Consider the following 22,895-nt stretch of genomic DNA (forward strand, 5'->3'; position numbering starts at 1 on the left):
TATTGTGTTATTTATAGACGATACTCACATATAAAAAAGCAATAACAAAAGCGTATATCGCGTTCGTGTGAAATATTACGGAGGAGTGGAAAATGGAATATGAAGTTATTTCGTTGTTCGAGTTGGGGAAAAATTGTCTCTTACGAGTTTGACCCCTTGCGTCGCTTGCTCGCTGTTCCGCGCTGACAGCTGTTGTAATTTCAGATATATTGTCCTCGTGCACGCCCATCTTGGGGACTGACCAACTTTGATAAACATTTCCTAGTTCCTACGACTCTTTCTCTAGCTGAGATAACGCGAGTGATTTGTGATATCATTGCGATTGTATTTTCTCTGTATTGTGTTCGGAAATCACTGTGTTTAAAGTTGTTTTTTTGTATATATTTACTAGGCGTTTATGGTCTATATGTATAAATACTAATGTTGGTTTGTCTGTTTGAGAATATCACTTAATTATATAGAAAAGTAAACGTTGAACTGAAATGAGGTTTACTTAACTTTATAGATAATTTCCCAAAAGTACCGTTTTGGTGGTTGACCATATCTTAATTAAGCTACAGTCTGTAAGCCCACTGTTGGCCTGAAACCTCCTATTGAAGAGGTTTGGCAAAATGCAGGTGGAAAATCGAAATATGTTTTTTCTTCACTTAGTAACAACAAATAATTCCACTACTACCATTTATTTACTTTTAAATGAATTATGTTTCAAATAGATAAGAAATTGTCTGTTTTTTTTATGTATTAGCTACTTCCTTAAGTTGCGTTGAGCTTAACCATAAATTCTCCTATTTACAGTTGAAAGAATAAAGGGATGTATAAGTTAATACAAAAAACTTTTCCGAATTTACGCGTAACCGCTAGTATCTGTTTATATAGGAAGTTCAAAAACTTTGTTATTGTACACTTAAATAAGACCGCGAGGAAAATTCAAGTTTTTACAAAATGGCGGCGCGTCCTTGGTTATACTTTATAGCTAAGGGCGTACACACACATGCGACGATTATATTAACTCACACACTGTTGGAAACCGAAAGAATAACTCCCATTTCCTTTATCAATAATATATGTCTTTGTATATATGTAATAAATCTTTAACATGTCAGAACTCAATTTGGAAAAATAATATGGAGTTTGCTGTAAGTATTCGATTCGTAGGAAATGTTGTATCACAACTTTTAGTGATACGCTATTTCGATGGTGTATATTTATTAAATATATATTAATGTTATTTTTAAGTACCTCTGTCTGTCTGTCTTTTGCCCTTTGACAAACAAATCGTTGAACCGAATTTTATGAAATTTAGTAGGTATGAAGCAAACTTGAACTCTCAAGAAAATACATAAGCTACTTTTTTAGCTAACATATGACGAAGCCGCGGGCGACTCGTAATGTTATTATATATAAGTGAATAATAATAACACATACCATTTTCTACAATATCTCAATCGTGTACGACGGTGAGTTTCGGATTACTTCTTCAAGAACTGCTTTATAATTATCGGTACGCCATTGTGTCTATTTTCATGGAAATTACTGGATTTATGTACTGTAATTAAAGAGAGCATTTCGCTCCTTATGTAGTCCATACATTTCGGTGTTTCGGCTGGCGGCTTTTCCGCACGTATCGTATGTGTTCCACCTTTTGTAAGAAGCACATAAGGGTGATATGCGTCAGGGGAAATCGCGTTAATTATTTACGTTTCAGCTTTCGCGTGCGATAGCTCGTTGCGTACTAATGTGCAAGTGTTAAAGTACATAGTCACGTGGCTTTGCTGAGATAGCAGTGCTTACTTATGTTATAAATTGCAAAGTTTTTACAACGCGCGATCTAGGTCGGACGAAATTTAGTCACAAATAGCGGCGGATTTTTTTAGCAAAACTGGAGTAAAATACCTAAAAATTATTATATACTGTATAGTATATATTAGTTATTGTTTAATACTTTATAGTCTGTGAACGTTTCGGAGAGGTTATGCTAAGTAAAGACTATTAAGATTGCGCGTTTTATAGGTTTAAACTTTGCTAGTAAATACACGAACAAATCAATGAATAGGTGTGATATGTTACATTACATGTACCTGATGCCTTGATTTTTCTACTTTTCCTATCATGGTTAACACAAATCTATATGCTTTTGATGCACATTGACTTTGTTTAGAATAGATAGAATAAGAGAATCTTAAATAAAAGTCACGGGTTCATTCTCAGTCGTATTTATTTTATCTACTTGTTTTAATATCCAATGAATAAGCTGTGTAATTACTTTTTTTACAATATCATAATAACAATCACGAAATATTTTAATACTGTAACTTTAAGATATGGAACAATTAATTAACCTATAACAAGCTAAGGTTATCGCAAAGTCCCAAAATTTAAAGTCACATTTGACACAAGTTTATTTATTATCTGTGCGAATTATCAAACAATAATTATTAATTTGTGAACATTATCTTTATTTGTCACCTCAATATATACAAACATAATTTAATTGAAAGATCAAACAGGTCGAATAAATTATCTGTGGTCCAAATAAGTATATATACAGTTTTGCGGTCGTGAAAGTATTCTTGTCATAGATATAATCTCCGAGGGTGACTGTTACGTCTGACCAGTAGTTAATTAGTCGAAGGGCCCCCAATACAGGAATACAGATAATCATCCCACCAAGTAATATACACAGTTATTCTTACTTCATACAGCAATTGCATTCAAATAACATCGTATAGTATATCTTTAGGTTGCTTTATAGTCTTTTTTTTAAACATTTACAAAAGCAAATTTAGACTGCATATGTAAAACGCCTTATTGAATTATATACTACCTACTAGTGGTCGCCCGCGGCTTCGCCCGCGTAGATAACGGTTCATAATCAGTCTTCTAATATCCCTACTGCTGAGGCGCGGTCACATTTGAAGAATTACTGCAACCGGCGCTTGGATCTATTGTGATAAACCTCAAATTCGTGATCACAACACCTCAGCCAGACCAACATCAGCCACGCATCTGATGAGGTTCTTAGGGTCGGAGGCTATTATGCCCTCTAAGGACCGGAGTTAGAACATTTTATAGTTCTATCTTTTATAGTTTAGGCATCATACGCAAATATCTTACGGAACCCTATTTTTTTTCAAAATAAAATTTACCCTATGTTATGCGAGATTAATTTAGCTTTCGAATGGTGAAAGACAATTCATTACAACCAAACAAACAAAGTTTTCCTCTTTATAATATTAGTGTAGATTTTATTTATTTATAGTATAAAGAAATTAAATCGAAGGATTGAGGTTTCACTGTGATTGTGTAACAGATAAGGATCTACGCAACTTGGTCGTATACTTGATGATACACTGATATTACCAATGTTCTACAAAAGTAAATAAGTTCTGAAGGAAAATTTCTTAGTGACTAGAACAAGCGAATCTGAATTGAGGAGTGCTAGTTCGAAACATGATTTTGAAAACTAAGTGTGTGTATAATACAACTCATGCTCGGTGGGTAAAAAAACCTGACCTTTTACTTTGACCCAATATCTCAATTTTCCTGTGACTTTGGTAATATATTAAAATTTCTTCTCCCTAAAGGCATGCATGGCTTGCTTAAAAATCGCCTATTCAGTTTCCAAAATAAGACTGTGTTAGTTTCTTGTACTTCTCTATGAATAATAAATTAACAAACAACAATAGACTCAACATGAGGATACTTTCTACCCCCCAAGGGATCGAAATCTTCCATGTCCTTCAGGCGAAAAACCAAGAAGGTCACCGATATAATATTTACGTTTTGCCAAGACGGGAATGGGTTTTGTGATTTGCGAAAATTATTAATTCGAGCGGGCTTATGTGATTCAGTCGGAACGATTTATCACATCGACGTGATTCTGCCCGTCATATCGTTATTGTTAATGTTTCTGCAATGCGGCTGATGAATTATATTAGCTTTGTATATTATGTATTGGCTATCATACCATGTCATTATAGATGGAAGTTATTCTTGGTAGATTTTTTTATTATGTAGTAGATGGCTAACGAGCTGGAGGCTCACCTGATGGAAAGTGACTACCACCGCCCATGGACATCTGCAACACAGGGGGCTTGCAGGCGCGTTGCCGGCCTTTAGGGTGTACGCTCTTTCCATGAAGGGTCAAAACTTTTGACCAAAAGTCGTATCGGTTCGGAAAAACAAATAAACACAAACAAAAAAAAAAGAATCAAAACTAAGTTTCTGAGTTTACTTGCATAAAATATATTCAGATCTTGTTGTAATATCTTGAAGATATTACGAATGAACACCAAGCCTTAATGAATTCTAGTTTAAATTGCTTCATTAACGTTAATACACTCAATTGATATTATAATTAATCAATCGTAATATTATACTAGTAACAAGTAAAAAGTAGGTATCTCTCACTGGCAAGTTATTCTACAGTCAACACCTTAATACCTACTTTGTGCTACGTTTCACTCTTTAAGTGTGTGTGTGTGTGTGTGTATGTGTGTGTGTGTGTGAGTGATTGCAATCACTAGATATACATCTTGATAATCTTAAGTGTAAGTAGGATGAGTGACCTCTTGTTAATATGTTACACTTAGTTTTGGCTTTGTGAAAGCCAACCTGGGTAGGTACCACCTACTCATCAGATATTCTACCGCTAAATAATAGTACGCAGTATTGTTGTGTTCCGGTTTGAAGGATGAGTGAGATAATGTAAGGAATAGTTAATATTTCTTACAGCGTCATTGTTTATGGGTGATGGTGAACACTTACCATCAGGTGGCCCATATGTTCGTCTGCCAACCTATTCCATAAAAAAATGTCCCTCGTTTGCCCCAAAAATGTATTTATAAAACGTAAATATATTTCTGTCCCATACATGAAAGCTCCATCAAAGCGAAACCTAAATACAATCCCATAGCTATAGTTTAGAAGGGAGGGAGTGTGGTAGACGAGCCGGCGGTAATCCTTGACGATTCAAAAGTCAATTTTAAAATTACATTCTCTAATTCGACGGCTACATTTCAATTTTAACGTATAATATACAATACGATATCAATCAGCTTAATTATTTAATTGTTAGGTGTATAAATCTTTTAATCATTTCAATTCATCTATTCGCCTGCCTGATTTTATCATTCGTCTCTAGTCAATAAACTATACTGATACTATAAAGCGAAGCTGTCATCTAACTTAAACCGTTGAACCGATTTTGATGAAATTTCATATAGAGATAACTTGAGTCCCAAGAGATCATAGGTTTATTTAAGTTAATTAGCATAAAATTGCGGATAAGGATTTGTGTATAATAGGTTAAATTTGATAAATTTTAAGCGAACAAAGCAACAGCTTTACCTAGTGTTTAAATAAATAGTTATATGTTTCATAAATTGATAGTTTTGACAAGTATCTATCTCTTGTAATAATATGTATATAAAGGAATATTATGTATTGATACTAGATAATAAGGAAGACGATTCATAGAAATCTATAATTGCCGGTAGACATCACTTATACTTTTTCTCCGAAATATAACAATATTTATATCAAAACTTTGATCAATATACATTTACATAAAATCATATTATATAACAAGGTAAGATATGTGACCTATGTAGTAAATAATGTTCTTACTGATTTTAATTTAGTCAAAATTTAAAGTAACCCGCCCTCGTCCCTAATATATTATGTATAGATAAACATTTTCTTCCCTATGCAAGTACTCGGTTCTCACCCCAAAGCTATTTTTTACCCCTCAACATCAACCCCAAAAGTCGGGACGGCGAATTCTTAAATCGTTTTTAATCCCTCAATTCGTATCAAAATTTATTTGATTATTTAGTTATGTTGGGTTCCGTATAGCGTATGGATGGGTTTATAAGAGTTATATTGACGACCACTATGATCGAGTGGTACGTACACCGGTTTTCATGGGTACGCGACTCCGAGGTCCCGGGTTCGATTCCCGGCCAAGTCAATGTAGATTATCTTTAGTTTACTATGTTGTCTTGGGTCTGGGTGTTTGTGGTACCTTCGTTACTTCTGATTTTTCTGATCAGAGTAATGTATGTGATGTCTCATATTTATATTTATTTATTTATTATACGTTTATCCTTTCCTCGCTAGTTAAAAAAAAATAAGAGTTATATTGCTGGAGAAAAAAAACCAAGGTTTCAAACTAAACAATACTTAAATTCATTTACTAAGATAGTACTTAAATAGTTTGCTAAACGATAATCAACTCTATTATTATATATAGAAGATTTTATTTCATTGCAACAGTCATCGATTTCATATGGTGATTTATTGAAACAATTCGACCAATGACTGTTTTTAACGAGTTACTAATATTCAAATTTCCCCTCCAATTAAGCGATAAGCTTTTGTTAGGAGTGCTTAATAGTCAAAGGGGTCAAGATCGAGTCTGTTGGCCCTAAGCTTGGCTTAATGTGCCCAATTGTCAGCCAAATTTCAACCTATAACTTTACATCATTGTGCTCAAAGCTTCCATTAATAACCATTTTAACAAAATACGAATTAAGTCTAAAACAATTTCAAATGTATTGATTACTTATTTTTTTAATATCGATTAATAATTATTGTACCAGAGAAATACTAGAATGATCAAAAGTACTGATCTTTACTGAATAATTAAGGTAAAAAAAAGAAAAAGATTATGACATATATATGTTGTGATGTATTCTGACTACAAGCGTACCGCCCGAGGCTGATGATACTATTATTTTCACGAGAGGATCACTCTTCATCACCATCACACGCCTTTAACCCATTGAGATTCAACTTTTATATTTACCATACTGAAAAAAAAAAATTGTCAAACATAAGATCATCTCCCTAACACCATCGATTTTTGAAATGCGAACCGAAAATAACCTTTTGTTTAAAGTTATATAATATACGACATACGTGTAGTACTAACATAAACTATGTACTGATGTATGTTTGTGTATATTATATTACAGGTAAAAGCTGAGGTGTGGTTACACTCGGGTTAATAATAATGAAAGTGAAAAGGCGGACCAATTATATCTAACTAGTAGTAATTAGCGGCTTCGTTCGGGTTTGAGGTGATGGTTGTCATTTTTCTGTAAAAAAAGCAGTCTATGGTCTTTCTTGGAGTTCAAGTTTGCTTCCTACTAAATTCCATCAAAATCGGTTCAGCGGTTTGGACGTGAAAGAGCGTTATACAGACAGACAGAGTCACTTTCACATTTAATAGTATTACTATAGATTATGATTATTCATTAGTCAATTACAGCTAATAAAAAAAAATCTAGACTATATTACATAGGTCGAATAAAAAGAAAAAATAAATAATTTATAATAATGTAGTACAATATTTACAGAAAACAAATCCTCTTCTTAGCTATAGTACTTTCATACGACTATTGACTTTATGTCATTGTTTATGGGGTACCAAATAGTGACCGGTCGTAAGTTCACCATTATCACCATTGGTGCCTGTAGTTGCACAAACTTACTCAACTTTCAAACCGCAACACCGACACCAAGTATTCTGAGCCTGTGAATATCCTACTGTCCTCTCCTTTTGCTGAGTCGGTTGAGAGGGTATTCCACCACGCTAAGACGTGTTCGTGGATTTTTATCATATCATGACATATTTAAAGTCGCGATGTTTCCTTTCGAGCAAGAGCTGAAATTTCAGTGGTGCTTTATCAATTTTTCTTATTCTTTATAATTCAATATGACGCTTTATATTATATATGTTTCAATTAATAAGCAATCCCGTTCATTTAGTATCTCATGATCAGCATTTCCCAAAAATATGAACTTTAGAAAGAAAACCTTTCTAATAAAAAAGGTAAAATACAGATTATATGCGATTATTAGTCCTGGAAAAGTTATTTACTAAACTCGTCCTTATATCTAGAAGCCATACATCAATAAACAATTCCGTCTAGAAAAATCTGTTTATAAACAGGTACTATATTTAAATAGAAATCTTATGAAGATGGTTGATAAAATTAGGAAAAATATATTTTATATGTACTCTTGTTAATCTAGATGTTACCACATAATACATTTGCTAAATTATAATTTAATTATATATTATTATTATTTAGTTATGTATATAAAGGATAATTTAATTTATAACGTTATACCTGTAGAAAAATCGTAGGCAACTAGTTTAAATTAGCCATTAAATTACTAGTCTAGCCTTTTTACTAAGGATTCAATCAGCAGCCTTAATGATGTTCAACCAATATATCGTCGTTGCTTCTGCAAAAGTCGTTGTGTGTTTTTTTTTTCATAGTCTTATATTGTTGTGCCGCTTCAATCGTTATTTTAATATATGGAAATTTCGATGTATGAATTTCGCATAGTTAAATTTGTAAACTTTTAAAGTATAGAAGTGATGACAAAAGTGTTTTAACAGTTCGTGTGTATGGAAATATGATTAAAACGGTGGAACAATCGAAAAATATTTAAAAAAAACAGCGACTTTTGCAGGAGCAACGACGATATATTTCGACCGGGATGTATGTTACGCTTATTTATTATATTCCGATTACCCCCATGAGTGTTATGTAGTCATAATACACCCTTACATATATCTACCTTCTCAAGAAATAGGCTGTTTAACGCTTTTTTTTTCTTTAAGCACTAATTTGTTCAAACAAACAGTATCTTCGGCTTCATCACTATATAGTATAAAACAAAGCTTTCTCTGTCCCAATATCCCTATGTATGCTTAAATCTTTAAAACTACGCAAAATATTTTAATGCGGTTTATTTTTCAGTAGATAGAGTGATTCGGGGAGAAGGTTGTTACATATAATACAATGACAATATAATAAAGAAACACTGATAATTATAGAAATTTCGACTGTGATGTCATATCATTACAACTGTGCGGAGCCGTATATAGTTACATAATATAGATTAATAATACGTAGTTATCAAACCCGCGGAATTTTTGGCCTTTAAATTCGTATTACAATAACATCCTTCCGCATTTCCCCCTCAATACAAACCGTGCTATAGTATAAGACGCAAACAAAATATGTCGTTAAACATCACAACGTGTGCGTGAACGCGTTTTCCAACAACCGATGCCGGCTCACGTTAGCATTGACCAATATGACGAGCGAGTTAACACAGTGACACACTGTGCAACCGTACTCGGAAAACGGACGTTGTAATCACGTGGGCTACGCGCGTAGATAGAGAGGTGAAATGTTTTAAGGTGCGTTAGAGTGGGACAGGTGACGTAGCCTTGACCTGCGCAGTAATTGCTCCTAGCGCCCCCTGCGCCGTACAACGCTTTTCGATAGCAGTTGAATTATTGGCGCGCAATAAACACAAACTATGTTTTATTTCATTATGAACTACTTTTAGTAATTTATTTATCATTGAGCTCACAATTAATTAGTTTATCCTTAAATATTACAAATACATATTATTCCTTATAAATTTATTACGACTCTTAAGATATTATGATCAATATAACATATGTTTGAATGTCAATTAATTCCCCGTTAAATCTTATTTTCATGAAATGTCATTTATATGTCATAAACATAATTAAAAAAAATACAAAAACAAGATTTTTATCAAAACTATTTCCTATTGGCTTTTAATCTTACTCATTAGCCATATTTGTATAAAACTCTATCCCCCTTTTTGAGGAGGATTAAATGACAATTAGCCACCCCTATGGGTTGACCGATACAAGTATCCCGATTCCTCCCGCGTTACTTGTTTACCACGTTTTCGATTAAGATGAAATTGATATACAAATTACATTCGAAATATCGAGAGGTTCTTGCCTTATCCACGTGTCTAATCTATTCTATCTTAACTGCCTAACTAATATAAATACGCAAGTAAATTTGTTTTGTTATCATTTAACGTTTCATCGTATAAGTCAGTGGTACAGAAAATGACCAAAACGAACAAAGCTGTAGGCGGTAAGTATTTTGTTAAATATTATTTATATATAAACTATCTGGAACTGCGGCTTTACCCGCGTGAAATTGATAAGACACAAACATCCATCCTTAGAAGTGGAGTTTCGTAAAATACGTTCCAAATGGGCTGTCTACACATTAGAACCTGCCAGACAAATTCCTAGTTTGTAGGTCTTATAACTTCTGAAATCAAAGAAGATTTTGTGATAAATCGGTATTGTGAGTTGTAAATTTGTTTTATATAAATATATTATGAGTATAACATAACATATATATAACAACAACAACAGCCTGTAAATTTTCCACTGCGGGGATTCCTTTGAGGAGAAGGTTTGGAGAATATTCCACCACGCTGCTCCAATGCGGGTTGATGGATTCACATTTTGTTAAAATTAGACACATGCAGGTTCTTCACGATGCTTTTCTTTACGAGACGAGATAAATTATACATGTAAAATAAGCACATGAAAATTCATTGGTACTTGCCTGGGGTTGGATCCGCAATTATTATCAGTTAACGTACATCTTTTCGTTCTAACAACTGGGAAATCTCGGCTCATATTATTATTACTGGTAAATATTTACAAGAAGCAATTTAATTAATTATAATAAAGCCATATCGAGCGGGCTCATCGAAGCAGAAAAGGAAAACAAGAAATTTTCAGGCGTTAAGTTGCTCATTTCCATCACTGCTTTCGTCAAAAGGCTAAATTTTACACAAATTATAATTGAGATATGTGTATAGCAATCGAGGTGTCACCGACTTGTGAATACCAGACGATTACGTTGTTAAAATTACGATAGTTCACTGGTTTCTATAATTGCGTTGTATCGAAATAACATTTATAAAGTCGGTAACTTTTTCTCGGGTACGCGTCAAACCATTGAACCGATTGATATGTAACGTTTACATTGTGATAGGTAGTTTAAGGAAAAACAAGCTACTTGAAATATATTTATACTTTTTTATTTACGATATTTACTTTTATGTTTGAAATGCCTTGATCATGGATGTGGATGGATATAGAGGTAGAGGACGACCAAGGAAACGATGGATGGATTGTGTGAAAGACGATATGGTTAGAAAGAATGTTACTTGTGAGATGACGTCTGACGGAGAAGTATGGAAGGAGAAGACATACTGCGCCGACCCCAAATAAAATTAGGACAAGGGCAGGAGGATGAGGATGATGTTTGAAATGTAATTTTAATAAAAAGTATGTAGTCCAAGATTTACTCTGCGTGCTTCCATCTGCGCTAAACAATCCTGTACTACTCTGATGTAGGTGATATCAAATAGGCATTGTCAAGAATTTTAGGTTAGGTTATTATATTTAAATTTTACTGGAAGTTCCAGTAAATAGTAGTAAAATAAAAAAAAATCTTCTTCAAATTTTTAATATTTATATAGTTCTAATATTTATTAGTATAGCTATATTATGTCATAAGTCACGAAGAATACGAGTAAGCAGTATCATTCAACCCCGAGAAAGAGGTACGTAAAAATTTATAAATATTTTATCGATAACCAATATGTACAAAATCTATTTGTACCAACTTTATCATCTCATCAAGGTAAGTAAGATCACGCTGTTACAAAGTTTTAAATGTGTGACCATCGTTGTAAACGGTAAGTACATTTTACTGATTATACAAATCCAATCCCAGTCGAAGAAGGATTAAAGTTAAACAAACATAGATTTGCACATTCCATAATAATTACTAATACCTCTGTCATATAATGGATTACAACCAAGTTTTTGATAAATATGTCTTTATTTATAACAGAACATTATTTCCAAAACCATAGTAAAGTCAAGTAAAACAGCCTGTAAATTTCCCACTGCTGCGATAAGGCCTCCTCTTCCAGTAAGGAGAGGGTTTGGAACATATTCCACTACGCTGTTCCAATGCGGGTTGGTGGAATTCACATGTGGCAGAATTTCGATGAAATTATACACATGCAGGTTTCCTCACCATGTTTTCCTTCACCGCTGAGCACGAGATGAATTGTAAACACAAATTAAGCACATGAATATAGTGGTGCTTGCCTGGGTTTGAACCCGCAATCACCGGTACTGCCAAAACCGTAATGAATACCATAAACTATATATCGACCAATGATACCGCGTCTATTTAATGTCAAACATTGTTTATTGTCTTTACTTTTTCTATAGTTGGAATTGGCTATAGTTGGATAATTAAATGGTACCATACTTAGCAAATTATTTATGACGTAATTTAATCGGAGTCTGTGTAAACTACAATCAGAACCGATGACAGACTTGCTTACTTGGTTCCATAGCATTTGTTTCAAAAGGGATTATTAGGATGATGATCCCGTTCTACCAAATATATTAACAACTTTTTGAAAAACATGTTTATACCAACTTTTATGTCCATTCTGTTGACCTTCGAGAAGTTTTACTAACTGTACCAATCTTGGGTATAGAATCAGATTTGACTTTAACAAATTGCCAAATATTGCGAGATAAATAAGGTGTATGTTTTACATTCCCTGGCTGATGTTATCTTTGTCTCCCCAGATGTTCAGATAACATGGTCGCAGAGTCCCCGCGCCGCGACGCTGCCGTGCGCGGTCGTGGATTGGAGTCGAGTGCAACCCCGCCGACCGCCGCCGTTGATCGACGAAGACCGATCAAGGGCGAAGCCCTTTATATGGAGGAAGGGCGATGACCAGATCAACCCTAAACGGTAAGTTTTAATACTTAAAATTGTTTTAGAATTCTTACGTATGTGCTTGTACTTTAACTTTATGAAATGTCTTTAATTATAGTTTTGATAATTTAATTAGAATCCTGACTACTCTTGTAGTAAATAATTGACTAATTTTGATTAATACTCCCTAAGGGTCAAACGAACTTCTGACCGTTTATTGGATAATATTTAAAGTCCAATATATTATTTATCGTCTTACATCCAAATACGATTAGGCTCGCCATTTCGTCTCTGAACCTTTAAGCCCGTTACAAATACCTGAGTCTTCATATTTATTGGCTACGATTAGTAACCTCGTTTATTGCGTAAACTTTCGCCAGACTCTGATTGATTCTTTTGAGGGTTTTGTGCAGGTCTGTCAGATGAGTGGGTAGTACCCAATTTTCCCACACGACTGTGTTCAGTTTTGATTAGTGAGTGAGCAAGTAAATTCAAGTGCACATGACGATTAATTTCCTGCGTATGCCATTGCGTATAATACAAGGAAATGGCCGGCGTGCGTTGCAACGGTTCTTTGTTAGTAAACAATTATCTGATATGACTCGCGAGCCTATTTTATCTAGGGTAGGAACTTAATAGTTGCTCGTCAACTCCTGTCAACATTGAAGTTCGCTGACATCATAATAAAAAATATTTGAAATTAATTGGAATATTCAAAATAAGAGAGATACGATAGAATTAAGACAACAGTGCCCCATTACTCAACGGTATATTTTATTTTAAATAAATAGGAATTGTAATCTTTGCATTTACATAATGGGGGAATTATACGAGTATAATATTTTATATATCCTGGAACCGCTAGTTCCAGGAACAACGTTGAACTCGTTCTGATGAGCGACGGCTACGAAATGAATATTGTAAATGTAATTATTTGTATACTTACTTAAATTATGGTGATGATGATGATGGTGGTGATGACACCCTGATCGATTTCGATATCAGATCAGCTCACTACGCAGGACATATTATTTATAGTGCACATATTTGTACGCAAACAAACATTTACCATGCACCAAAATAACATTTTTTACAATTTTTGTTTGTCTACGAAACGGCTAGTCGGATTTTGAAGGTACTTTCACTGACAGACAGATGATGTAGACAGAGTCACTTAGGCGACATCGATAACTTTTTTGTTAAATAAAAACACGAGCAAAGTCGCGGGCACAGCTAGTATATAATAAGCATTTTTATTCGATTGAGAGGTTCTTTTTTTAATCCCTTACCGTATAATAAAGTTATTTAAATTCAATGTGTATTTTATAAATGGTTTGTTATTTTTTCAGGGTTGCTTTTAACGGCACGCTGGAAGTGAGCCGTAAGAGCGGTGGGGGCACTGAAGGAGTGTACCAGTGTGCAGCCTGGGATCACGGAGGTCAAATCCTGGGATACCCTATCAATCTCAAGTTTTCATGTGAGTTTTATTTTGCTATTTATTCTCGAATATTCCAATTGTCCATGACAAACATTCCATATTATGATGATGACAGTAACGACGAATATCACAGGTGTAGTTCCAACAAAGGAGTGGGAAGAAGTTGTATGTTTTTACAATATCGTCCGGGTAGGTACCCTAAATCACGATATAGTATTGCCATCCTACGGTACCCATGTCTATGAGCAGTGGTGACCGCTGACCATCAGCTGCCCCGTTTGCCGCTTACCTGTATAAAATAAAAATACTTTCATAAAATTGCATTTGTTAACATAAGAAGTAAATACAAAGGAAATTAAAAATAACTTTTTTACATATCAGATCATCCCTGTCACCATTGGACTGATTATTGTTGTATCTTGTTATAAGAAGAGGCTTTCAAAATGTTTTCGCACAATTGCCTCCAAGTTGTTTCAATTCAAAACGGAACAAAGTTTCTATGAACTTATACGTGACTATCAAGTTTAAAAACTTCGAAAAACATTTTCAATCAAAATCAAAAATCAAAATAAACTTTATTCAAGTGGGTTTTTACATGCACTTTTGAATCGTCATTTAACAATTAAGTGCAGCTACCACCGATTCGGAACGTAGATTCTACCGAGAAGAACCGGCAAGGACATCAGTAGTTACTCTTTTACAACATTTAAAAAATACAATCATATCAGTTAAATACAATTATATATGTATATATAATAAAATATCTTTGACGTTAAACGCCCCTAAAATATATCTAAGTAGTAGTTTTTTAAATTTAGTTATCTAGACCAGACAAGTTGTCATTTTGTCACTAGACTTCAAGTAATTTCTTATCAATAGTTTCAATTTTATTTTTAACCATTGAAGTGATAACATTGTAAACACGTTGTTTTCTTTTAAAAATACATTTATTAACATGCATAGACTTAAGATAATGACATGTTAGTCGCCTTTTTGCATTCGATAAAGTATTAATTTCAATATGTATGTAATTTTTTAATTTTATCAAGAATTTTGTAATTAGAAAAGTTATGTTTCCGAGTGACACTTCCAGGATAAATATATTCAAACTTAGCCTTGTGTAAACCTCTTATCGTACAGGCGATGAAAAAACGTGGAATTAATACTAGTTGACTTCCAGGCAGGATTTATTACATACATACATATAACATTTTATTTAACTTACATAACTGTATTTTTAAATGTTGAAAAAGAGTAACTACTGATGTTCTTGCTGGTTCCACCCTTCTACTTTTCGAACAGGAGTCTACTTTTCGAACCGGTGGTAGCTTCACGTAATCTAGTTGTTAAATGACGATTCAAAAGTGCTTGTAAAAGCCCACTTGAATAAATATATTTTGATTTAATCTAATAATAAAGCAGAGTTATCATTTCACTTGATCGACATAAATAGGTCATTTGACAATGCGAAAAATTAAGTGTCAATTAGTTATTAATAATTAATAAGTTTAAAAATATTTATTTACTAACGAATATTGAAAATAACACTTAATTTATTCAAAAAATAAAAATGCATTTTTTTAAACGTGTGTCGATTTTATTGGGTTCCTTAACCTCTAAAAATATTATAAAATAGATTTTAAAAAGCAGTCAAATGGCCTTTTATGAAAGGAAGGTTTAGCCGACACCTTTGCATTATGTTCATCAAAATTTTGCTTAATTACGTAATTGTCAAAATAAACTAATGACATAATATAACGCTTTTGTATTCTCATTCTTGTCTTGAGAATATTGTTATCATTTATAATAGCACTTAACACATATTTTAATAAGAATATTAATATTATGTATTAATGTGACAACTGCAGACCTCTGCCGATTCACTACCAGGTTGTTCATTTGCCTGCCTACTTGTAATAAAAAAAAAACCTAACCGTCGGTGGCGAAGCCTGGCACATAATTCTGTAATCAAATTTAATCAATACTCCTGATTTATATATATTTGACGACCTCCGTGGTCGAGTGGTGTGTACACCGGTTTTCATGGGTACGCCACTCCGAGGTCCCGGGTTCGATTCCCGGCCGAGTCGATGTAGATTACCTTTAGTTTTCTATGTTGTCTTGGGTCTGGGTGTTTGTGGTACCGTCTTAACTTCTGGTTTTCCATAACACAAGTACTTTAGCTACTTACATTGGGATCAGAGTAATGTATGTGATGTTGTCTCATATTTATTTATTTATTAATGAGGATTGTTAAACCCAAGCAGAAGAAGCATAATAATCAAGAATAATTCAAATTAACATCCTCTATAAGGTAACTAAGACAATGATACAAAACTACGTGTATCTTATGAACGGCGTGATCAACAGTATTTCGGGCGATGATTTTCAACTCTGAATATTTCACCGCAAATAAACTTCATGCATAAGAAAAACCTCACCCCGAATCGTCTTCTGATGTTTACTTGATGTTGTAATTTAATAACCATGTAACATTCTGAGCCGTCGGCGACTCCGAGAAGCGACTTGGGGGCGGGCGAGGCCTCATTGAAATGCTGGACGCGTTTTTCATTATTTATACATTCACGTACAAAGGAGACAATATATCAAGGTATATTTTCATTATCCATCATCCTCCGGTACCAGCAGCATGCGCCGTGACGCTGTGACGTCATGACACCGTGACGTTCCATACAGATATGTTTATAATATAGCAACATTATTTTGACCAAGTTATCGCAGGAAATCGAAACCGAGTTATCGTTAGACTTCAGTTGGAATTCAAAAGCATATTATGGAAGATTATATTTATGGTACATTAGGTAATATATGTTGATTAGCTTGAATTACAAATATCAAACTTTTTTCTCGTGACTTTCTTTTGTGCCAACAGCTTTTTGTTGATTTATAAGAATTCGTCAAAAATTTGTTACCGACCAGACTTTAAAAGGCCTATCAGGAATCATCATCATATAGTATGACTTATGACTTAATGTCATTAGTTAGTTTAGTATAGCATAATCGAATTGCGAAGTGAAGGCAAAAAACATTTGATAACAATTTGAGGCTATATCATTGGTCGTGAGATCTATAAGTCTATAATATATCGAATATGGATTCGCGAAAAAATGGTATTGTCAACAAATGAAAGTGGATATAAGTAGTTTCGGTGGAATAGTTCTATTGTAAATAAATATATACAGTTGAACTGAAACTGTAAGGTTTGTTTATCTTTATTCCATCTTCGATAACAATGCCCTCAGATAATATTTGATACACAATACACTCCGGGATGTCCTTGATTACCTACAAGCGTGTACATCGAAACAAATCCTTAATTACTATGACAAGTTTGTACTAAACTAAGGCCCTTAGGCAGACATAGCTATATTATTAATATTGGTTGTACCAAAAGCCTTAGAACTTGTAACTCATCCCTTGACGATAATTTATTATGTGTTTACATCAGCGGGAAACGGAATAACCCTCATATATCATATTATGTATTAAGCGTATCATGTTTCTATGTACGGGCATGTAATATATAACGTGGAGGTGGATGAAAAGGCTGTAAGGTAGCGTTCAACACGGTTTCACCCGCGATTATTGGGTACAGGTTTTGTAATTCACATCACATTCAAAAAAATAGGTGTGCCGTTAGAGATTCCCGACAAAAGTGATAACTTAACTAATCTAGTTGTATTGTTTAATATTTAAATTTTTCGTAGCTGTAGTCACAAGTTGCATCTGTCATATATATATTGCCGCGTAACGCGTTACATAACGAATTGGTTTGCCCTCTCCTTAAGAAATTATCGCTTTAAAAAAATACGTTATATATTTTGTTTGTAATGTCATAGGTCAGTCATTATGAACAGATTTTTGTTATTTTTAAACATTGAGCTTTAGTTAGACGTTAGTGCTTCGCCCATGTAATTCGTTACGCGATGTCTAGTTAATTAGTATATAACATATCAATAAATGAGCTATTCAATGCAACTTTAGTATAGAGATTGGTGCATTGAAATAAATAAACTATTCATCTCCGTGTAATAGTCTAGATTTCTGCAGTTTTAAATATATATATAAAATGATGGTTCGTTTTCTTTCCGCCCGTTTTATTACATCAAATCATAATAATAATATGTTATGTTTGTGATATCGATGTTGAGTGATTAGCAAGAGGAAAATATATTGTTACTTCGATTGATGATTGTATAATCTTACACAATTACCAAGATATTCATCTGAAACTGTTTCCTTTGGAATATTCTAAGGAATCGCCGCGAGCTTTTCCCGTTATTTTCTTTAATTAAAATTACAGGATTTTATCAGATTGTATTTTATTTATAAGCCGGGGCGCTATTTTTGTGAGGCCGTTTTTGTGGGTTCCTTTCATTTCTTGGACGTTATGTATACAATTTTTATAAATAGCCATCCATCATCTCCGCACGGGTGGAATGAGGGTCTATAAATCTTTATATTGAAGGCGTACATACAACAAAGAAATCAGAACAACACTCTAGATTTTCATCATAAGTATATTTCAGTAAAAATATAGTGGATTGTGAAGTTTTATATAGCAAGTACATGAGTAACTTATGGTATTTGATTACTTAGGAATTGGTGCGTTTCAGCGCCAATGCACCACCAACATTGGAACATATATAATGTCCTTATTGCTTGTGGCAACATTGGTTTCAAACCGGAACGCAACAAAATTAACAAAGCATTGCTGCTTGACAGTAGAATATAGGTATAGTGAGTGAGTGACCAACCCAGATAAACATGTGTGATGCTGTGGATTTCGATTATGTTGAATATAGGAAGGATTGAAAGAATAGTATTGACGATGTAGCTTGAAGATGGTAATTATAAGTGTATCCACTATCCAATTTTCAAACGGTTTTAATTTAAATCGGGTGTAAAACCTTTTTTCGCAAGACGCGCACCTTCGCTGTAAGTTTTATGCGAATTGGTTTAGAAGTTTTTTCAGTTTGGTATTAAGTAAATAACTGTCCGTTTGTTATAAATGTATTTTATAAGTTTTATTATAATTACCATGTGAATTTAATATCTACTAGATCGATTCTTATGAAAATTTAACATTACGATAGTTCATACTTTTTTTTGGCTAGTAGTAAAGGTTACTGGAAATTCTCGCTTTTGCCATCAAACTCTATTTTTCTCAGACACTTTTTATTTAAAAAAAGTATTCTAACAAAATACTGAAGGTATTTGAGTTTGACAAATCTTCTAAATGTCAACACGAAAGCTTAGGAAAGACAAATGATGAGATAGGCCCGAGTTGCCGCTTTTGTTTTAATAAATTGGATAAACGAAATATCGAATTATTTCTTACCTCGTGCGCACTGTACGCATCTAATATATCGAAAGCACAGTGTCCATGTCCCACTACTGGGCAAAGTCTCACCATATGAGGGCTTGAAGCTTATTCCACCGAACTATTCCAATGTGAGTTGGTGGATACTCATGTGGCAGAATTTCATCCTATCCATACAAGATTCTTATAGATGCTTTAATCGAGAACAACGTGAATTATAAATACAAATGAAGTATGGATTTGAACCCGCAATCAACATTTAAGATTCACCGGCTTTAACCAATGGTATATATTCGTTATATTAACATCATAAATACGTTTATTAAACATATCCGTTTAAAATAACGTTATATAACAATTGCTCCTGCGCACTCGTGAATGCAATCTCCGTTGCGCATGCGCTTGAACGAGAATAAATTACCGGTTATTTAGCCGTCTGCCTAATTAAGGTTAATTAGACGGCACTCGACGTCCAAATATTGTGTTCAATCATTTCCTTTGATCAGAGGTACGTGGCTTCAGTTGGTACTCTCAGCATCAGTGCCTCAGATCAGCATTTTGAGTAGCTTACAATATATCTACTAATTAAAAGTAATATGTTAGTTATCCATCCTGACTTGGTACGAGTTGAATTATGATTTTATTTTTTTTATATAAACAAACAATACTAATACTACTACTAATAATAATATATACTATTTTTGGCAAATTGAAATACTTTAACCTATTTTACGATTCTGTGGTCGCGTGGTGCGTTTATCGGTTATGGTACAAAAATTGACAAATAAACTTAAAATTCTCGCGTTGAATTGAGTTTATACACTGACAGGGATATTTTGCAGTGTTGTTAGTTTATACTAATCTTTACTTAATATTATAAAAGCGAAAATTATTCCGCCTGTATGTATGTCTGTTACTCTTTTACGGACAAACCATTGTATTTAAAGAAATTAGGTATGCAGCAACTTTAATCTCCAAAGGAGGGCTAAAACGCGAACGAAGCCTTAGGTTGCTAGTAGTGTTAATTATAATCTTAATCCTCATTTTAGTAATACTCGGTTTCAGGACATTCCTTTTTAATTAAATATATTGTAAGGAGTGTCATCCCTATCACACCATCCCACCTGCTACAGGCTTTATAAGGTGTGTGACTTCAAGGTTAGGGCCTACTTATCATCTCGCGCTAGACGGTCGTCATGCTGTCGGTACGTTAGATAATTAGTATTTCGCTAATTGTTATTATTGTCAGCTAGTTTAATGTAATAAAAGTTATTGTTGAATTCTTTATTTTGATAAAACGTAAATTAAGCTTTTTTTGTCGGTAGATTGTTTGTTTTTTAATAAATTATCACTACTGATTCTTATAATATTTAATTATATTTTCGTTAAATTACTTTCAAATATTTATGTAAGATACATGCAGGTTTCCTAAAGTTAGGCAAATGACCTTATAAAACAGAGGTTGGTTCATCCAAATTTATAATATCAACGTCTTACAGTTCATGACATGACGTTGCTTTCTGTATATCATATGGTTTATATAAACGGTTATAAAGGTTGATCTCCAAATATCTCCCGAATATCGTCAACGACAATAAGCGGCGTCTTCTGATGCATGAAACATCTTTCCGCTCGACTAGATCGAACAGAGATGTAATATCAGGGTATTGGCTGTGTTTGAACATCTTTAGCTCAATTTTTCTGCTACCACACGCAAAATTGTTATCATAATGAGAGTTCAAATCCGAGTGAATAATATCAATATTATATGTAATATTTATAATATTTATAATGTAATATTAGGCTTCAAATCCCGAAATCTTAGATCACCATGTAATTCTTCCCGGTAGAATCTACTTTCCGAATCAGTGGTTCCGGATTAAAAAGTGATTGTACAAGCCTACTTGAGTAAAGTATATTTTGATTTTGTATCCCCGTTTCGGACTAATATATTGTTATTTGGGTTTGTCTGCCAGCTTACCTTGGCGTAAATCTGTTGTTGCCCAAATCAATAGCGGTCGCGGCTCAAACCAACTGTGTAGGACATATTGTGCCCCAGTCGACGAAAAGGCAGGTGTAAAATCTACCCCTCACTGTCGACAAATACGACAAGATCCATAGTTCATGCACAAGACCAATATATGTTCGTGCTCTCTGAGGCACGGAAATATATAATATAGTGACTGATATTATTTCGACGGTAAACTTCAATACCTTTTCATCGACCTGATATAGGGATATGAACTCATGACCTCGGAACCTCCGGCATTAAATCAAATGCCCGTCCGCTTCCACTAATAAAAACATCTTGTAAATACAATGTACTTTTGACATAACTTGTGTTGTATAAATTAAAATAAATTAATTCCCTCAATAATTAACATAAGGGTTGCTTGATAAATAATTATATTAATGTCTTCTTCATTCGAATATTTCGGAAATTATTAGCGAGTCTGTTTGTAAATAGGTTTTAGGAAACCGCCGAATTTTGATAACCATAATTAATATTTAAAGCCAATTTCCCACGGGGATAATTTCGGCTATAACAGCTTTTTCCTTTCACGTGCTTAGGTATCGTGCTGGTCTTTAAAATCGTCACGTCAGAAATTCTCTCCGCATTGAGACATCATACTGATGAAGGATCTAAAATTTTCAAGTACTCCCTCTGTAGATAGAGATATTTTTTATAATCCAGGAATTACAATTAAATTATATCTATCAACGTAAAAATGTGTTTGTCACACTTTTATATCTTAACCGCATAAGAGATCAGAAATTGTATGGATGCGTTGTTATGGGTAAAGAAATAAAAAAACTTACACAAATCCACGCGCTCGAAGTCACGGGCTGAAAGTAATATTACATAGATTATAAAACAATATTTATAATTTATTTAATACATATATGTATAGGACAAACAAAATCACAGGCTCGTAGTTGTTAAAACGGTAATTCACCAAATGTTTCAAAGGGATGGCGTTGGATTTCCACTTGATCTTAGCCACCATCGGCTACATTTGATCCCATTGTTAGGTAAGAGGGCTCATTTAGGGCGGGTTAAGCTACGGACTATCAATAATCCTCAGTAATCGCTTGTTTGTGTAACACGAAATGGTAAAACAAGTTTGTGAATACGTTGAGTTAAAAGTTTTTACGATTATTAGAATATTTGATTTATTAATCTAAGTAAAAATATTTATTCAATTTAGTAAGCATGATATTTATTAATTGATTGTCAATTGGTTGAGAACTAAACACCTCAGATAAAGTTGTGAGCCTTGACATCTGGAAATTAAAGGATATTCAAAGTTCTAAGTTTTATCCTTCAATACATAACTTTATATATATTTAAAAAAGTGAAGTGAACGTATATAATACTATATGGTCAGTAATACATTTTTATAGATCTGATATATTGAAGAATACTATTTGGGAATATCCTTAGAAAGTACGTTCAAACTAAACTAAAATCATACTTTATCTAAGT

General features: G+C 33.5%; 1 protein-coding gene across 1 annotated transcript in view; it reads left to right on the forward strand.

Moving 5' to 3' along the window:
* LOC124535078 (protogenin A-like) overlaps positions 1-22,895 on the forward strand; it is a 121,732-nt gene that overhangs the window by 64,292 nt on the left and 34,545 nt on the right. The window contains exons 2-3 of the mRNA XM_047111126.1: positions 12,494-12,662; positions 13,976-14,103. Coding sequence (XP_046967082.1) covers positions 12,494-12,662; positions 13,976-14,103 — 297 coding nt within the window. The remainder of the gene's footprint in view (positions 1-12,493; positions 12,663-13,975; positions 14,104-22,895) is intronic.

This window comes from Vanessa cardui, chromosome 14, assembly GCF_905220365.1.
Source record: "Vanessa cardui chromosome 14, ilVanCard2.1, whole genome shotgun sequence".
Lineage (NCBI taxonomy): Eukaryota > Metazoa > Arthropoda > Insecta > Lepidoptera > Nymphalidae > Vanessa > Vanessa cardui.